This window comes from Centroberyx affinis, unplaced genomic scaffold, assembly GCF_046629955.1.
Source record: "Centroberyx affinis isolate AG114_WGS23_722 - 3 ecotype Tasmania unplaced genomic scaffold, CSIRO-AGI_Caff_v1 ptg001819l_1, whole genome shotgun sequence".
Lineage (NCBI taxonomy): Eukaryota > Metazoa > Chordata > Actinopteri > Beryciformes > Berycidae > Centroberyx > Centroberyx affinis.
In genome coordinates, this window is record NW_027280203.1 from 79722 (window position 1) to 97338 (window position 17617).

Genomic DNA, 17617 nt, shown 5'->3' on the forward strand with positions numbered 1-17617 from the left:
GCGACTTTGCCCATGTGATGTATAATGACTTGACACGCCACATTTTTTTCAAATGTGACAAAGATTTACGCTTTTATTTTGACGGTAAAATCGCTTAGCTTCTCGTCTTATTCTGGTGTTTCTGGTTGGCTTGACTCGGCTTTGGACAGGTGGGCGGAGGACTGGCTGCTGCAGCGCAGTGCACCAGAGGAAACCGTCTTCACCTGCTCAGTCCTGCCTCCTACTGGTCAAACCTGGTTAACACATGCGAAGGTGCTTGTCAATGTCAGTCGCTAACAACTCTGTATTTTTTTTTTACAGATTTATGAAAACAGTTTCTATGATATTTAATTACACGTTAACGCCATTAACAGTGAATTTTAATGGAAAGCAAATGATGGTCGGTGCAGGAGAACGCCCTCAACGTCAAATGACGTCGTTCAACTTCCGCTAACATTAGCAACCGGTTTTATTTTGTTGACAGCAACGCGGACTTAACAGAACACCGCTATAGTTAGTTTCATTGTGTTGTTGAGGCGCAAAATGGCATCATCTAGCTCGTATAAACTCAGGTGCTCTATTCCAGGTCACGAAATGGACGTTAGAGGGCTTGCAGCTGCTGTTTTTCCAGATGGAGCTTTTGTGTCTGTATCCAGAGACCGAACCGGAAGGGTCTGGGTACCCAACTCAAGGTAGCTAACATTAGCTACTTGGCTACAAGCGTTAGCTAAGCTAAGTGATGTGATGGCTAACGTTAGCCGTGACAGTTTCGTGACATTTTATATGTAGTTGTGTGGTCAAGAGAAGTAGCAAGCCAACTAAGCATCTACACCAAAGTCACTAATTGCCCAACGCCAATTAATGTTAGCTTTCGTAGCTTGTGAGCGAGTTGGCTATGTTGTTACTCAAATTAGCTTTGTCATTCATTCAACGGCAACTCCGGACGTAGACGTAGCTGTAGCTAATGTTACTTGTCAAAGTCCACCAGATTTATAGCGATCGATAAATATGTCTTGTGGCGGGCACACTTTGTTTTCCGGCATCTAACTAATTGGCTACGTTAAGCTATCTTAGAATTATTAGCCACAAAGCTGTCAACAACTTGCTGCTAGACACTTAACTTTAGCTGACTTAAGATGTCTGTCCCTCTCATTCCTCTCTTCCATACAGCCCAGACAAAGGTTTCACAGAGATGCACTGTATGTCTGGCCATTCAAATTTTGTATCCTGTGTATGCATCATTGCACCTACTGAAACATATCCTCGAGGACTTGTTGCCACAGGTGGAAATGATCACAATATTTGTGTTTTCACACTGGACCAACCACAGCCCCTATTCACTCTCCAGGGTCACAAAAACACAGGTAAGATGTGCTCTACAGCACACGCATTAAGAATATACCTTTCTCAGAATCCTATTCACACAGTACAATAATAATGCATCTCATCTGTACTGCTGCCAGTTTCTGTTAATGACAAGCATCTCAACAACATCTCTACGGTGTATGTGGTGTCAACCCTCTAACCAACTGCTATCATATCCCCAGTTTGCACTCTGTCCTCTGGGAAGTTTGGGACACTGTTGAGTGGCTCTTGGGACACCACAGCCAAAGTCTGGCTGAATGAGAAGTGCATGATGACTTTGCAGGTATGCTGAAGCTTGTGTGACAGGACATCTTGCTCTGATCTTCTCCTTAGCAAGTGACCATAGCAGGTTTTTCATAAAGAGGCAAATCCAGGTCAATCAGTCAGTCACACTGACTGATCAGTCAGTCACACTTCACTCCTCTATATCTGTGTGCTGTCAAACTTTGTCTTTGGCTCTTGAGAATATCATGTTCTACAAATCAGGTCTGTTGTTTATTATGTACTTACTAAAAGAAAGAAAAATTTGTGTGAAAATTTGTCCTGTCTGACATGGACTGTGGTGTATTATTTGCACCTTTATAACATGTTTTGGGATTGTTTTTAGCTAGCTAGCTGTAGCTTGTAAAACCATGAGTGTGCTGTGGGATTGGGCTGAATCTGTACTTGTTAACTTCACTACAGGGCCACTCTGCAGCAGTGTGGGCAGTGGTCATCCTACCTGAACAAGGCCTTATGCTGTCTGGATCAGCAGATAAGACCATAAAGCTTTGGAAAGCTGGCCGCTGTGAGAGGACGTTTACAGGTGAGCAAATCAGGAACTCCTCCAGTGCTTGGCATGCATGAATATACCACATTGTGTTGGGTTTTAGATTAGAGTTGTGTTTATACAAAAATGTGACTGACTGTTGATGAATTGTTTTGAGCTTTTCAGTTGAAGTTTTCACATTAGTGCTACAGCTCAACTGCATCAAATGCATCTGTTTTTTCATATCTATATACTGTATCTATTCATTGTAGGTGGTCCACCCTCAAAAATTTGTACTGGTTTTAGCTGATAAACCATAGAGAGGATGACAGGAAACAACAGCTATGATTGTACAAACATTTCAAATAGTAAACTATTAGCTGTGGCAGTGGGATTGCTATTTTAGTTGGAAGTACTTAAGTTTTAAAACCATGACCATAACTCCATCTTTTTTGTTCCTTCCTTTCTAGGTCACGAGGACTGTGTAAGGGGGCTAGCGGTGATCAGCGATATTGAGTTTTTCTCTTGCAGCAACGATGCCAGTATCAGAAGGTGGATGGTGTCGGGCGAATGTGTACAGATCTATTACAGCCACACCAACTACATCTACAGCCTAGCTGTCTTCCCCAATAGCCAAGGTGTGTTCATGAAAAGCCAGCGACAGAAAATCTGTTGCATGGGGCGCCCTGGTGGCTCACCGAGTAGGGCGCGTACCATTTGGCTCAGGCCTTCCCGTAGCGACCCGGGTTCGAATCCGACTCGTGGTCCTTTGCTGCATGTCCTCCCCTCGCTCTTTCTCCCATACCTTCCTGTCTCTCTCTCACTATATCTCTCAAATAAAGCATAAAATGCCAAAAATAAAATCTTAAAAAAAAAGAAAATCTATTGCACTTTGTCAGATCCACAACTTTCAATTAAATTGTCCGAAAAACAAATGTGGATGCTTCAACAACTATCTCTGAGGAAATGACATTTACAGTATATTGAGGTTCAGGAGCCTTTGAAGATTTCACAGGGAGACATTAATTCATGTGAATGCATGCATAATCATTGGTCCTTGGTTGTCTGTTTTCCTGCTCTGAGATGCTAGCTGGCTGACTCTGACCACAGGCTGCTGCTTTTCCCATCACAGATTTTGTAAGCACTGGAGAGGACAGGACTTTGAGGATATGGAGGAAGGGAGAATGCTCTCAGACCATCCGCCTGCCTGCCCAGTCCGTGTGGTGCTGTTGCCTCCTGCCCAACGGTGATATAGCCGTCGGAGCCAGGTAACAGAACTGCATTTGGCATAGTAATTTTTGGTCAGCCCATAATCATTTGCCTGATCATGGGCATTGATGATCAAATCTTCATTTGTCACTCTCAGAATATTCAAAAATGCTCCACCTGTTTCTGACACCTCTCTACTTTTTTTGATATTCACACAAAATGATAGAAAGCGACAGATGAACAAACAATATTATGTAGCTTCGTTCCTAAACTGATGCTGCCCCTCGGCCCACAGCGATGGTATTATTCGTGTGTTTACGGAGGCTGAGGACCGCATGGCCAGTCCAGAGGACCTCCAGGCCTTTGAGGATGAGCTCTCCAAAGCCACCATCGACCCCAAGACGGGCGACCTTGGAGACATCAAAATGGAGGACCTTCCTGGAAGGGAACACCTTGATGAGCCTGGTAATGAATAGATTCACTGGTGTTTTATTTATATGATCTGGTATTTCTCATTATATTTGATACAAAATCACTGCATCTGGTGTTAATGGTTCCCTCCTCATACATACAAGATGCTACAGTGCAGTCTGATAAGGAAAAAAAGGCATCTGCGGAACACCATGCTCTTTCTACATCAAGGTGGTTTATGCAAGGTGCTTATCCATTTCTCCAGGGAATCGCGACGGACAGACACGGCTGATTAAAGATGGACAGAAGGTGGAGGCGTACCAGTGGAGCGTCAGCGATGACCGCTGGATGAAAATCGGAGATGTGGTCGGAGGCTCCAACCAGCAGACATCCAAGACGGTGATGTACGAGGGAAAGGTAAGGCCAACAGTAGGGTTGTTATAAGCTCATTGCCGAGGTAAACAATGGTGCATGCACAATGAGAGCAGTCGTAAACATCTGTGTGAATGTTAAAACGAGCTTCCACGTAAATGACTCCCGATCTCCCCTCAGGAGTACGACTATGTGTTCACCATTGACGTGAATGAGGGCGGCCCGTCCATGAAGCTGCCTTACAACGTGTCAGAGGACCCCTGGCTGACGGCGCACAACTTTTTGCAGAAGAATGACCTCAGCCCCATGTTCCTCGACCAGGTTGCCAATTTTATCATAGAGAACACCAAAGGACATGTGGTGGGCCCGGCTCAGCCCAGTGGTGGTGACCCGTTCACTGGTAAGGCCAAATGACCCGACAGCAGCTGCTCCGCACCAGAAAGAAATACTTTGATTGATCCCCATTTGGGTAATCGGGTCACTGCAGCAGCAGAGAATAGGAAATGTATAAGAATAGAGCAAATGCATTATAACATAATATACTGTTGAAGTACAGTATTAGTACAAATAATTACAACAAAAGAACATATTGGATATTACAACAAACTAGAAGGGCACTCAGAGAGCGCAGACCTCCGCCAAGGTTCGTGCTATTATTGCTTGTTCGTGAGTCAGATCCGGATCCGCTCCAAAATTTAATGGCTTCTTCCTTGGCCCATGCTACACCCTTCCATGAAGTTTCCTGAAAATCGGGCCAGTAGTTTTTCCGTAATCCTGCTAACAGACAAACTGACAAACAAACAAACGGCACCGAAAACATAACCTCCTTGGCGGAGGTAATCAATAAAAATACACAATCTTTGTGGCTACTTTTACAGGTTAGCAAATGTTTACAGATTTACAATTTACAGCATATACACAGGGTGTACAATATGTGCATTGTTTGCTCTTTACATTATCAGACTCCATTGTGTGCTCCAATGTATTTTTGCCTAAGAGTGTTCTCATACTCACCCCAGTTTCGTCCTGTTCTTTGACAGGATCAGGTCGGTATATCCCCGGAGCATCTGATGGTAGGACGGGCTTTGGAGCTGATCCCTTCACAGGTGTGTTTGCTGGAAGATTTCAGTGAGATTTCAGAGTTTTCGGCTTTATAATTTCCATGTGTAAGGACAGCATATACTGACATCGTATTTTGACGGCTTTTTTTCCCCCAGGCTCTGGCCGCTACATCCCAGGGTCAGATGCGACTACAGGCGCTCCAGGAGGTGTGGCAGATCCCTTCACAGGTGAGCCACAGTTGCTCAAAGAACAATGGAAACTCTGTCTAAACCAAAGTCAAACTAAAACCAACACACTTGAACAGCTGGGATGTAATGAGGCCATTAGACTCCCTTGCAAATATAAACAGTGGAAATTTGTAGCATATGACACATTTTGACATGGCTAGACTATTGACCCTTTAACATTGAGTGTTGCGTTCCTTGGATTATTACACCCCCCCCCCACCCCCCACCCCCACCCCCACCCCCACACACACACACACACACACACACACACACACACACACACACACACACACACACACACACACACACAGGTGGAGGAGCCTACACTTCAGCAGCCACCAGGCAGACCGCAACCAACATCTACTTCCCTAAGACGGATGGTGTGACCTTTGAGCAAGCCAATGCCACGCAGATCATTGGTGAGCATTTCTTGTCACATATGACTACAAGATCTAACTGATAACCAATTTATTAATAGTTATTATTTATCTTAAAATTTAAGACAATTGGTCAAATGATGGCTTATCCAAGAGGCATATCTAAGAATAAGCCACTAAGAAGAGCCTTGTAACAACTGATAATGTAATAACTGCCAGATAATATAATAACTTGTCAAAATGTAAAAAAGAAATGTCCCTCTAAATATAATAAACCTGTTAATGTAATAAATTGCCAGTAAATGTAATAATGTGATATTACACTTACTATCAATTTATAACAATAACAGGTTTTATTACATTTCCAACCCTTACAGTTCTATTATTATTCTATTATTTTGACACATTATCTGATATTTATTACATTATCAGTTACTACAAGCCTGATTATTGTAGACTCAACTCTAATAATGACAATGCAATTTTAATAAAGGGGTTTGAGAGTCTCAAGACTTAAACCGAAGTCACAATTGTTTCTATTATATATTTTAAATATATTTTAAGAAAACAAGTTATAGATTTACCTCTTGTAAAGAGAAAATTATGCCATACTACTTGTCATCTTGTTCAATGAGTTTTCCTTGCTGAGTATTTCCATGATTTGATTTCGTCACCAGCCAAGCTGAAGGAGCTGAACGATGGAGCCCCTCAGAAGCACAAGCTATCTGAGGAGGTTCTGGAGAGCCTGGACAGGCTGCTGGTGAGTGTCTGTGGGCCCAGCTCCTCCGAGCAGCCCCCGAACCTCCAGCAGATCAACCTGCTCTGGAAGGCCTCTCACTGGCCGGAAGGTACGGAAACAGCACTCAGCTCGTAGTGAATGAGACTCCAACCAACCACAATTTCCGACATTTTTTAAATTAATTTTATTTTCATTCAATTTCATTTTTAATTTTAAGTAATAGCCAAAAAACAAAAACAAAAAACCCAGGTTGCACACAGAATAGTGAGACTGTCCTACAACCAGGCAAAAAGTGAATTTCTCCTTCAGAGATCAGAATAGTAGCATAAGAAAAGCTTCACACTTTGGTATTGGAATTCAGAGGTTCTCCAGTACATAACCGTACACTTATCAAGCTCCTTTTTTCTTCCCCCCGGACTCTAGACATCGTGTTCCCTGTCCTGGACATCATGAGGCTGGCAGTGCGCCACCCGCAGGTTAATGAGAGCCTGTGTGGAGAGGAGGAGGGAGTCCAGCTGTGCAACCACCTGCTGAGCCTGATGAGGCCCGAGGGGCGTCCGGCCAACCAGATGCTGGCGTTGCGGACTCTGTGTAACTGCTTCAGCGGGCGTCACGGGCGAGCCCTCCTCCTGGCCCAGCGCGAGACGGTGCTGTCGCGTGCCGCCGACCTGGCCGCCGTCTGCAACAAGAACATCCACATCGCCTTGGCCACTCTGATCCTCAACTACGCCGGCTGCCTGCACGGCCAGTCCGACCTCGAGGCCAAGGCCCAGTGCCTGTCTGTGGCCAGCACTGCCCTGGAGTCGGTGCAGGACAAGGAGGCTGTGTTCAGGCTACTGGTGGCCCTGGGCACCACTCTGGCCTCAGACCACACAGCCCAGGACCTGGCCCGCTCCCTGGGGGTCAACTCCCAGATTTCCAAGTACTCCTCAGTGTCAGACCCAGCCAAGGTGGGCGAGTGTTGCCAGCTGGTTTTAAAAGAACTACAATGATGTGAATGATTAGAAACACCAACACTTCTTTCTTCCTATTATTATTATTATTACTACTCTGTTCTGCTCAATCATTTGTGGTGGAGACTTCACTGATTGCATGTGCTGCAATAAAAGGATGTACAAATTAAATCTTTGAATAAGCATAGCCTGTGTTTTTATTTATGCTCCTCTAAATCAACCACTCCTCTCATATACATAGGCCCCTGGATAATTTGTATGTGAAATGTAGCATGAATATAGGTAATGAAAATGTCTTACTAATAGGAAAGATGAATGATATACTGTATGAAGCTACTTCTGATCTGATCTGTGTCTAGCCCTGGAAATATGAAGTGATTTCCTTTTGTTATACTTAAAATCAAGGAACAAGACTTAAATACAGTAATTTACTACAGGGGTAGCTAAATGCAAATTATAACTAAAGAAGAAAATCAACTCACCAGTGAGAAACTTATGTTGTATCTGTGTGGTTTCAGTGTGTTTGGAAAAAAAAAATCAAACAGAAAATGCTTGCTTGTATGCTGGACCTTGTTCTGACAATTCAGCAGTCCTGTTCAGGTCATGCTTATTTACAATATTGGAATTAGCTGATATGAGAAAATATCAAAACCAGGAAGTCAGCTTAGTCCGGAACTATCATGTAAGGAAAGATGTGTTAGGGACTTACCCGGGGATGTGCGTCCTCACACAGGAAGTAGTTGTAAACAACATCCGGGTCAGTCTATTGAAAAAAAATTGGCGGTTTGGGAAGTAGACGTGGGGAGTTTTCTCTTTGACTGTAAACTATGTAATGTTAACTTTAACTGATTTGTTGCTAGTAACATGTTCTCAGTCATCTGCTGTCTTGAAACAGCCCGTCAAATGCATGCTGACAAACTCAAAACAAGTTCGAAAGCTAAGTTGGCTAACACTGACCTAACTGCCGTTACTAGCTAGCCGGGCGTTTAATATTAGCCAGGCTGGCTCTGATTCGTCAGCTAGCGAGTTAATTATTGTGCCTTTGATTAGGCATTATTGAACACAAGTTGTTTCTGCTAAAAAACAAAAAACAGGTCTTAAACAATGGCGAATCCAGCATCGTTACAGAAGAGGAACGGTAAATATCTGTGGTTTGCTCTTCTGGGTCTTGGATTTCAACCAGATACTGCAGCATCACTTTGGACCGGCAAAACCAGCGTTAAACACATGAATCTTGGAATGTGAGTATATTTTATGATATGAATAATAACGTTACACTATTAACGTAACCTAGCCGGGTTTGCTTGATATTTAACGTTAGTTTAAGCTTTTTCCTTGAGTCGTAGCTAACGTTACATAACAGTTTTCTTTCTTAAAAAGTTTTTCACTCGTCATTTTTAGTCCGACAAATATCAGAAAAAGGACTTCTTAAAGTTAAGTTAACGTCATAAATCGCAAACTAATTTGTAGATAATTTCCTGTTCAACCCTACAGTCTATGGTTCAACCGTTAAGTAGTGATAACCTAGTTATGGATACAACTTTTTTTATTGAAGCGATCATAGACAATTCCCATAAGCCTGCTTCAGAATAAATGTTCTTTTCTGGCCAACAGGAATATGTTTGACAAACCAAACAAGGATGCATTCTACATAGTCACCCATTTCTTGTTGGAGAAACTCAACCCCACACGCTTTCATGAGGCATACAGGTAAATGCCGACCTGCTCAGCTTGAATTCCAATTTAAAATTTTGTTTTGGATTCCTTGTCTTAATGAAATGTCTGTGTTTGGTTAGGCATTGCTGGCCTGTTTTGAACCACAAAGCAGATGCTGAGTTCAGGAAAGTCACCTGTGCTTGGCTGCGGGACATAATGGTAAGAATCAGCATCATGGGAGGTTTTGAGTGTTATGATATGATATGAATATGTCCAGACATTTGGCTACCATATCTGCCCCCCTATACTCTATGATCCTTTCACTTTGTTTAGAAGGTTGGCAGGATCCTGCACTGTTTTTTGTAATGGGCATAGTGGGGAATGACTTTGATGTCTTGTAAAAGTAATATCTGTTTGGTACTATAGCCTAACAAAACTTCAGATACCATGCATTAAAATATTGCTTTATCCTCTGCTTGTGTAATCTGGTTGTTAAGATAGAAGGACTATAAATTTATGACCCAAGTTATGTTCCCACCCATTGTGAATTGCTTCCTTTCTTCATTCCTTCCTCTTTTCCTTTGATTCTTTTTTCTCCTCCCCTTTCTTCATTCCATGCATACAAAAAGTGTTTCAGATAAAACAAAGATTTTCTTTGTGCAAAAAGAAACCCACAATGCATGAGCTGAGGTGCTTGTGAATCACATTCCTGTACAAACATGCAAGGGACAAAAATCCACATATACAGGGTGACACAAATATAATTTAACTCACCAATTCAGATTTAACAGTTTACTATGCTACATCCTTTTCTGAACGTATATATATATATATATATTTATACTTGTAAATTTGGAGATATGTAGAACCATATCCATTCATTTTTGAAGACAATTTATCAGGCCAATCTGTTCTTTCATGTTAATGTCAGTCATCTTATTGTTTATTTTCACTGTGTGTCCTCAGGATGAAAATGGCAGTGCAGGATCCAAAGTGGTAGCATCATTGTTCCTCTCACCCGGAGGCCCCAAGTTCATCAACTTGATGCTTCATCTGGCCAACCATGTCATGCTGCAGGAACTGAAGACATTCACCACTGGTAGGACTTGAAGAAGATCATCATACACACACACACATACATTTTGGTGTTCCTGCCAATAGCCTGCAGTTTGCCTTATCAATTCCCTGTATTGTTTTTTGTTTTGGTTTCTTTCCCCTGCTCTTGTTTTTTGAATGGAGCAAGATGCACAATTTTTTTGTTCACTAAGTAATCATCTCATTCTTAATTATTCCCTCTTCTTCTGTGTGTGAGTGACTGTGAGGCACCATGATCTTGAGGGAAGGAGAGTTTGTTCAGTTCCCCGTGACACAGCAGTTTCCTTGTAGCTGAAAGCACAAACCAGCATAACAAGAAAGAGGACAAACTAGATTCTGTCAAAGTGTAGCCACACTTTTTAATCTTCTAACATTTGTCATGCTATGGACTCAACATATACAAGACTAATAAATAATGTTGAATATTGTCATTGTTAGATGACAGTTGGGTTCCTGAGGCTGCAGCGACACCTGCCTCCTCCCTGGACATGGCAGCGAAGAGACTCAAACTGATCAAGGCCAGGTTCCTGAAGTCTGCTGTGGAGCAGGACAACCTCCTCCAGGAGTACCAGAAACGAGCCCAGTAAGTCCCTCTTGGCAGGTGGAGAGAGTTTGGTGTTATTCTGCATTCACATCACAAGAGGAAGGCCATAGCTATAAGCTTTCTACTTGAAAATACAGTTCACATCAGCTTTCAGGTCATAAATATTATTTGGGTTTGGCGATGAGCCCCAATTTCTCAGACTTAATGAATTCTGACATCACCAACAAGGAAATATCTGCAGTAAAGTGTAGGAAATAATATGTTATTTTCAAATAAAATGAACAAAGTGAATGATTATCAGTCACTTTGTGATCATGTGAACTGCCGTGGCAGGATACAGCTTTGTATAACTACCTGCTGGGTATTTTGTTTGTCGATGACATAAGTTGAAATAAGTTTGAACATGTGAACACTTCAAAGTTGTTGCTTTAAGCTGTCATATCATTCCCACATGATTCCAATATAGCATGAATGCAGCATCAATACAATTTAATTCAAGATAATTTATTTTTGTATGTTTTGTTTCACCCCCACCAACCTGGCTTTAATCAGTAGGATAGAAAAGACCTGAATTGGCTTTTTACCTATCTGAACAGAATCTCAAGTTGTCACATGCTGCTTTATTGAGATGAACATCTTACATTTGATTTATGTCATGTGCCGACTCCTGATTGTCCAACCAATGAGTAATGAGTAACATTCAGTTAATCACTGGAAACCTGTAGCGGCTGGCACAGCTGCCAGAGGTGTCAATCAATGCAATTAAAACCATGTGCGCAAGCAGCCACATTGTGCAAGTAACTCATTGGGTCTCATGCAGGAAGCGATATACGAACAAATTTTCTCTTATTTTTGTTCGTATCCACAATTTGTTCTTATTTTGTTAGTACCCATTGATTTATGGGATTCACCAATGTTTTCTTATTTTTGCTCTTCTCTTAGGTAAGAGAAAATTTTACGAGTGGTTGAGAGCACTCTTACCAAGATAAGAAAAAAACATCTCGTTTTCACTTTCCACAAATTGTTTGTCCAACGCAAGGAAACATAAGTTTTAAATTTGAGGAACATAAAAAAACGCATGAATCAAGTGGGATTCATCATTCAGCACACCTGGGTAAGAGCAGATTTGGATGGTTAAGAACGTTTGGTGCATCTGGAGTTGACTTCTCTTATTTTTTGTCTTAACAGAAAATTAAGAGAAAATATAAGATACATTTAAGAGAATGTTGCTGCATGAGGCCCATTGTGTTCTCAGAGGTTTGTGTTCCTGAACATCAACTTAACTTGCTGTGAAAGAGTTTGTTTAATGGTTTGCTTGCTTTACATCTGTTAGTCAGTTTGTGCTTCTTTGTTGGTCAACCATTTTCTAAGCCAAGTCTTCCTGTGCTTTCCTCTTGTGAAGGTCCCTGGTGAAGTCTATGAGAGATATCAGGGCCGAGGGCGCCAAGTATGACGATCTACTCAAGTACGTATGACATATTTAATTTTCTCTGTATTTCCGAGAAATGTTCTTAGTACACCTAGGTCAATCTATCTTGTTTACCTTCTCAGACATCACAATGGTGATGCTGCACAGGAGGGAGCTTCTCCAGCTGAGAAGACCCAAAAGGTATGTTATTTGTATTTCTAAACGCCGATTTACTGCAAAATGAGGGGGGAAAACATGTTCTGTACATCTCATGGTTCAGAAATATTAGAATTGATTATAGCAAGCTGAATAGCTTTCTGAATCAAATTATCTTGTCAGAGCTATGAGAGTTTTCACCTTACATGCACACAATTAGATTTGGGTGGGGGTTTTTACCACAAATGGTAAGTTTGTTGCAGGCTTGTTTTGTAATGTTATCTTTTTCCATCAGAAGCTGACATTTGGTTGGTATTTGGTTGTTTTTAGGTGCGGTCCCTGTGGTCGGCCATCGATGGGATGTTGTCAACCATCAAAGAGGAGCAGCGGGTCATGGACTGTGTTATGAAGGGCGACGTAGACCAATACACCTTGGACGGGACGGACGTGGTCCTCAAAGTTCCTCGGACTCTGCTGGAGCGAATCGAGCAGCTCCCACAGCATGTAAGAGAAGGGGGAGGGGTGGGGTGATTCGTTCTGCATTCTGGTTCTGTCAATAATGTTGGACAGCACTCTGGAAAAGTAATGCAGACACATTTAAATAAAGTATAGACCTACAGTGATGTGGAAATTTAGATCATTGGAATCATATCTCACATTTTACTTCACTTTGACATGTCTAACCATAGCCTCTGTTTATGTGTGCATGTTTTCCAGTTGAGTGCAGGGAACATGTATGAGGCAGGCCAGCTAAACCTCCTGTGTGTGATGGAGCTGATGAACCACGCTCTGCAGCTCCTAAAGGAGGAGCGGTCTCGGGTTTCCCATGCCCCCGCACCCCAGCTCCACCCCCAGCACCTGCAGGAGAAACGTCTGCAGGTGGCCCGTGTGCTGGAGAGCCTCCAACTCGTCAGGTACACATTGCCACGCTGTCACTTTTCTTTCACCTTTGTATTTGCCTGTTGACTTTCTTGAAAAATATTTTAACAATATCTATAGTCAATTCTGCAATTACTGTGATCTATTCTGGATATTCCGGATACTTCGTTTTCCTAATGCTGCCTGGATTTTCTCAAATGCACAGCTTGATTTTTAGGTTGGAGTCTTCACTATTACTAGATATGTTGTTCAGGAGTCTATTTGGAACTACCTCTATTTCTAAAACTGCAGCCTTTTGCAAACTTTCCAGATCGCCATATTGACCACTGCAATTTCCAAACCACGAAAATTGCAGTGGTCAATACTGCGATTTGGAAAGTTTTTATTCAGGGAGGAGGTTTACCTCAACAGTTTTTGCTGGCTAATTTTGAAATTTAAATGGATATTTTGCGTAACACTGCACTGACCTGCCATGCTCTTTTTACAGAGAGAGGATTTCCAAGGAAGAAATCCCTGAGGTCAGGAGCGCCATTAGAAAGCTGGAGGCGGAGTGGGACAGGAAGTGGATGGATACTCTGAAAGACACGCCCCTGGTCTCTTTTCTGAATGAGGATCCTGTGAGTGGAACTCAGAATTTATGAGCAGTCAGACGTAGTGTTGCTTTAGTTTCACTATAGTGAACGATGAGCTAGTTTTTTTTATCAATTCATTTAAAAATATTGGATAGGTTTGTCACATTACTGTGTCTTTGTCCTTGACTCAGTTTCAGGTAATAAGCCTAACCGCATTTCCATAATGTATTGCAACTTGAATCTTATTTTACATAGCTACATAATCTGATGGCTGCAGCATTGTTCCCATCTCTTTCAGGCTCTTGGTTTCCTCTCACCAATGGCTCCACTGTCTTTTGAACCGGCAGCTGAAGCCATTTACAGAAGCAGTGTCTTCTCCCAGTATCCTGCTAAGCTTCTTGGTGAGCAGAATTGGATTACATACGGTACAATCCATTTATTAAGTTGAATGTGTCAAATAACTTATCGATTACACTCCTCTACATTTTTCATTTTTCAGAGGAGAAGCCTGCAGAGATTAAATCACAGGAAGGACTCGCCACTAGTTGTTCTGACCTCAAAAGGTAATGGAAATTTTGTTTTGGTTAACAACCATGAAGCGACCTGTGTGCTAGGGACGACATTTCTTGTTTGAAGTGTGCTGTATTTGTTTATGAGGTTGTGATGGGAGGTAGATACCTGGGCAGTCCTGAGCAGTGCTCTGTCCGTCACTAGTCCTCCCTACAGCATCCCTGCTCTCTGATGACCGTGGCGAATTGAGAGAAATCGCCACGGACAGATACGGGGCAGACACTCCCTGTCCACACATACGTTTGATCTGAAGTCACACTAGTGCAGTTTTTGAATAACCAATGATGCTTCCTCTCTTTTGAAACAGCTTTTGCCTTCCAACACTTGAGAGTGCTGAAACTCCTGTCGCCACCACTGAAGTGTCGTCACGAGCGAATACCTCGCTCCATGGGCTTTTTGACACGCCACCATCCCCACCTGTCAGGTCTCCGTCACCACCACCACCTCACCAGACTAGTATTATGTACCAGGTAACCTTCACAATAATGACCTGCAGTTTGTGTGTTAAAGGCACATCTGTTTTTTTGTTTGTTTTTTTTTACTCCACACACAGTACGTTGTTTTCTCCCCAGTAATTTGCTTCTTCAGATAAACCATATGTAACACAAATCTCTGCTTGTTTTTAGGCCAGTGTGAGGAAAACGACTCATGCTCCTCCAAAGGCAGCTGCCATGAGGAATAAGGCTCAGATACTGAACTGGGAATGTGATAACTTAGCCGATCAGGTATGGTGACGACTCTCTCTGACCTCAGTGAATTGAGGGAAATCGCCACAGTCACCCTTGATCCCCACATGAGTTTGATTTGAAGTCAAAGGGATATATATCTTTTTGAATCCTTACTGAAGTGTGTCTGTTAGTTTGCAGATGCTGTGACCACAACCACTCCCATGGATGGCAGGATCACAGGTTTGGACCTGGAAGACCTTCTCACCACTCTGGGTGGAGATCCTTTCTCTACCAGGAAGCAGTTGCCACGAACCCCTGAGAGCCTGAGTGAGTCATGAGCACTGATGGTCTGCACCTGCATTTGGCTCTAGACTCGATGTATATGAAATGTAAATTTTACCTGGACACATCAAGGTAAAAGCATAAAGGCCGGGTTGTATTTGGAGTGGCATGATACTCTGATTGGGACGGTTTAATGAATGCAGCATAAGGACAAAGGGTGTGCTACTCTTTTCATTTAGTTTGTTTTTCAGTGACTTTCACAAGGTTCATAAGTAATTTGGGAAAACAGACAATAAGACCTTTTTAGAATATACATTTTCCCCCTTTTCCTTTTGGCTTGTAAAAGTAACTGCATATTTTTCCCCTCCCTGTTTTCTCCGTCAGTTATGGATGTGAAGAGCTCCTGGCGAAAGGCAATCGAGGAAGACAAAACACAGAAAACCCGTCAGTCAGCAAAGTTCGACGGCGACAGCATCATAGGGCACCTCACCCCCCTCGGTGAGCCACAGGACGCCTCGCTGAGCCCCGACGCTCCCTCCCAGAGCCTCTCCTGCGATCCCGCTGCCACGTGCCCCAGCAGCCCCTCCGTCCGCCAGCAGGGCGTCTCCCTCATGTCCACTCTGTCCTGGGACTCCCCCAACACAGAGGCCCTTCACAGCCTGAGCGGCAGCAGCGCCGTCCACTTCAGCCTCGACCACGAGACTCTTCCCCAAATGCCGGGAAGCGACAGCCTGCTGAGCCTCAGTGACGAAGCCATGGACATCAACGCCTCGGACGAAGAAGAAGAGGAGGATGAGGATGATGAGCTTCTCCTCCCCCACATCCCCTCCCTGAAGACTGAGGCCAAGCGCACGCCGCTCGCCGCACGGCAGCGCGTGGGCCAGATCCAGGAGGCGTGTGGCGGCACCTCCTTCATGGACAACAGGAAGAGGACACCGGAGTGCCTCTTGTCTCGTCACGAGGTCACCGGTTTGGACAGGGACTGGCTGATGGCAGCCACACTGGAGACTGCAGCGTCGGTGGCAGCCAACGACAAGGTCTTCTCGCTGGATCTGGATACGCTAGAGAGCCCCTCGCCCCCAAACAAGCAGGAGTACAGCCTCCCCAAACTGGTCACATTCTCCCCCATAGATGATGTGTAGTGTTTGCTAATTCAACAGAGACCACTTTTGAGCCGTCTTTCCATAATTGTGCCTCCCAGTTTTTTAATACACATGTTGCAAATGTTTGTACATAGCTGTAAAACTAACATGTATTTCTACAGTAAATTAGTTTTCTGTACTTATATTTGTTTAATTTAAAATGAATAGTAGACATGAACTGCTTTAATAAAATTGTAAATTTAAGTGTTTTTTTGTTTTTTTTGTGCATTCTTGATTGGGATTGCTAACATTAAACTGACATGCTTAGTAGGATAGAGCTTGCTTTAGAATACCTGACAGCAAAAAAAAAAGTACAGCTTCTTCTTGGCAACGATCCCCTTTATTTTGGCTAGTGACAGCTATGAGAATGTACAACTTGATTTTAAATTTAACATGTTTAGAGTACTATAATTATGACCCTTCTACTAAATCATGTTTATAGCTAACAAGATGTACAAAAGTCATGGAAATGTTCCATCAAGCCATGGAATAGTCGAGGAGTGGAATAATGGAAAGTATCATGAAAAAAACGGCCATATTTTCAGGCAATCTTCAACTTTTTTTGTCACATCTGACCCACGTTTAATATTACATTATACCTCTATTTGAAGGGATGGTTCTGTGCATCCTTCTATTGGTCTGTAAGATTCTTTACATCCTGCATGAAATGGAAAAAAATAATCTCGACATTAAGAAAACTTGAACGCACGGCATGCATTTCTAGCAATCTTGATTTGACAGAAATCCACGGTATGCAATCCAGCTAACTTCTCAGACTCAAAACTGAAGCTACATGTTGTAGGGTGCCAGATGATCGGTCACAGACTGAAGAGGGTAACTCTTAGCCATAGCTGTGTTTCTCCGAGATGGCAGCAAAAACAAAAACACACATACGAATGTTTACTCGTGCACCTGTTGCTTTTTGTGTCGGCGTAACACGTTGTAATGTTAGGATGTTAAGATAGGGGGCGTTAGAGACCGAATATAAATGAGGCGTAAACCCATCTGCGTCAAGCAAGCGATAAATAGCCAGAGTAAGGCCGGAAGTTAGGTGATGTTGCCTTCACAATAAAAATGTAAAAAGTGTCCCGTTTAAAATGAGCAGTACTGGGGTGTACAACAAAACATCCTTATTTTATGCTGGGAAAGGGACATTTAGGAAAAGTCCCACCTCAAGTATACATTCTTTATATTGGCCGTCAA

The 17617-nt window shown here is 42.8% G+C and overlaps 2 protein-coding genes and 1 non-coding gene across 4 annotated transcripts; all 3 read left to right on the plus strand.

Annotated features, from left to right (window-relative positions):
• The first annotated feature begins 440 nt into the window (after window positions 1–440).
• On the plus strand, window positions 441–7620 carry plaa (phospholipase A2-activating protein). 2 transcript variants are annotated; one of them, XM_071529634.1, is made up of 14 exons: window positions 441–671; window positions 1150–1343; window positions 1527–1627; window positions 2029–2149; window positions 2563–2730; window positions 3225–3360; window positions 3597–3766; window positions 3978–4129; window positions 4265–4484; window positions 5125–5190; window positions 5302–5373; window positions 5685–5792; window positions 6428–6598; window positions 6913–7620. In XM_071529634.1, exons 1-14 carry the CDS (start codon window positions 523–525, stop codon window positions 7479–7481), a joined length of 2397 nt encoding a protein of 798 aa, XP_071385735.1. In that variant the 5' UTR covers window positions 441–522; the 3' UTR covers window positions 7482–7620. The 2 variants fall into 2 exon arrangements, with proteins under 2 accessions (XP_071385735.1, XP_071385736.1); XM_071529635.1 differs by lacking the exon at window positions 5302–5373.
• A 623-nt stretch (window positions 7621–8243) lies between these two features.
• Window positions 8244–16584, plus strand: haus6 (HAUS augmin-like complex, subunit 6). Its single transcript, XM_071529637.1, has 16 exons — window positions 8244–8683; window positions 9057–9152; window positions 9239–9317; window positions 10065–10197; window positions 10632–10776; window positions 12140–12202; window positions 12289–12346; window positions 12632–12805; window positions 13019–13215; window positions 13668–13797; window positions 14051–14153; window positions 14252–14315; window positions 14630–14792; window positions 14949–15047; window positions 15182–15317; window positions 15657–16584. The coding sequence occupies exons 1-16, from the start codon at window positions 8547–8549 to the stop codon at window positions 16412–16414; spliced, it is 2535 nt and encodes an 844-aa protein (XP_071385738.1). The 5' UTR covers window positions 8244–8546; the 3' UTR covers window positions 16415–16584.
• Window positions 14417–14547, plus strand: LOC139652533 (small Cajal body-specific RNA 8). The gene has a single exon (XR_011695748.1). It is a non-coding gene; the product is annotated as a small Cajal body-specific RNA 8 (non-coding RNA).
• Window positions 16585–17617: the final 1033 nt, after the last annotated feature.

Bases quoted from the DNA above. Each gene is read 5' to 3' on its own strand.
- plaa (XM_071529634.1), top strand. From the start codon at position 523: ATGGCATCATCTAGCTCGTATAAACTCAGGTGCTCTATTCCAGGTCAC. The intron at 1,344-1,526 runs GTAAGATGTGCT...TCATATCCCCAG, and splicing joins CCAGGGTCACAAAAACACAG to TTTGCACTCTGTCCTCTGGG. The intron at 3,361-3,596 runs GTAACAGAACTG...CTCGGCCCACAG, and splicing joins GATATAGCCGTCGGAGCCAG to CGATGGTATTATTCGTGTGT.
- haus6 (XM_071529637.1), top strand. From the start codon at position 8,547: ATGGCGAATCCAGCATCGTTACAGAAGAGGAACGGTAAATATCTGTGG. The intron at 10,198-10,631 runs GTAGGACTTGAA...TGTCATTGTTAG, and splicing joins ACTGAAGACATTCACCACTG to ATGACAGTTGGGTTCCTGAG. The intron at 15,048-15,181 runs GTATGGTGACGA...TGTGTCTGTTAG, and splicing joins GTGATAACTTAGCCGATCAG to TTTGCAGATGCTGTGACCAC.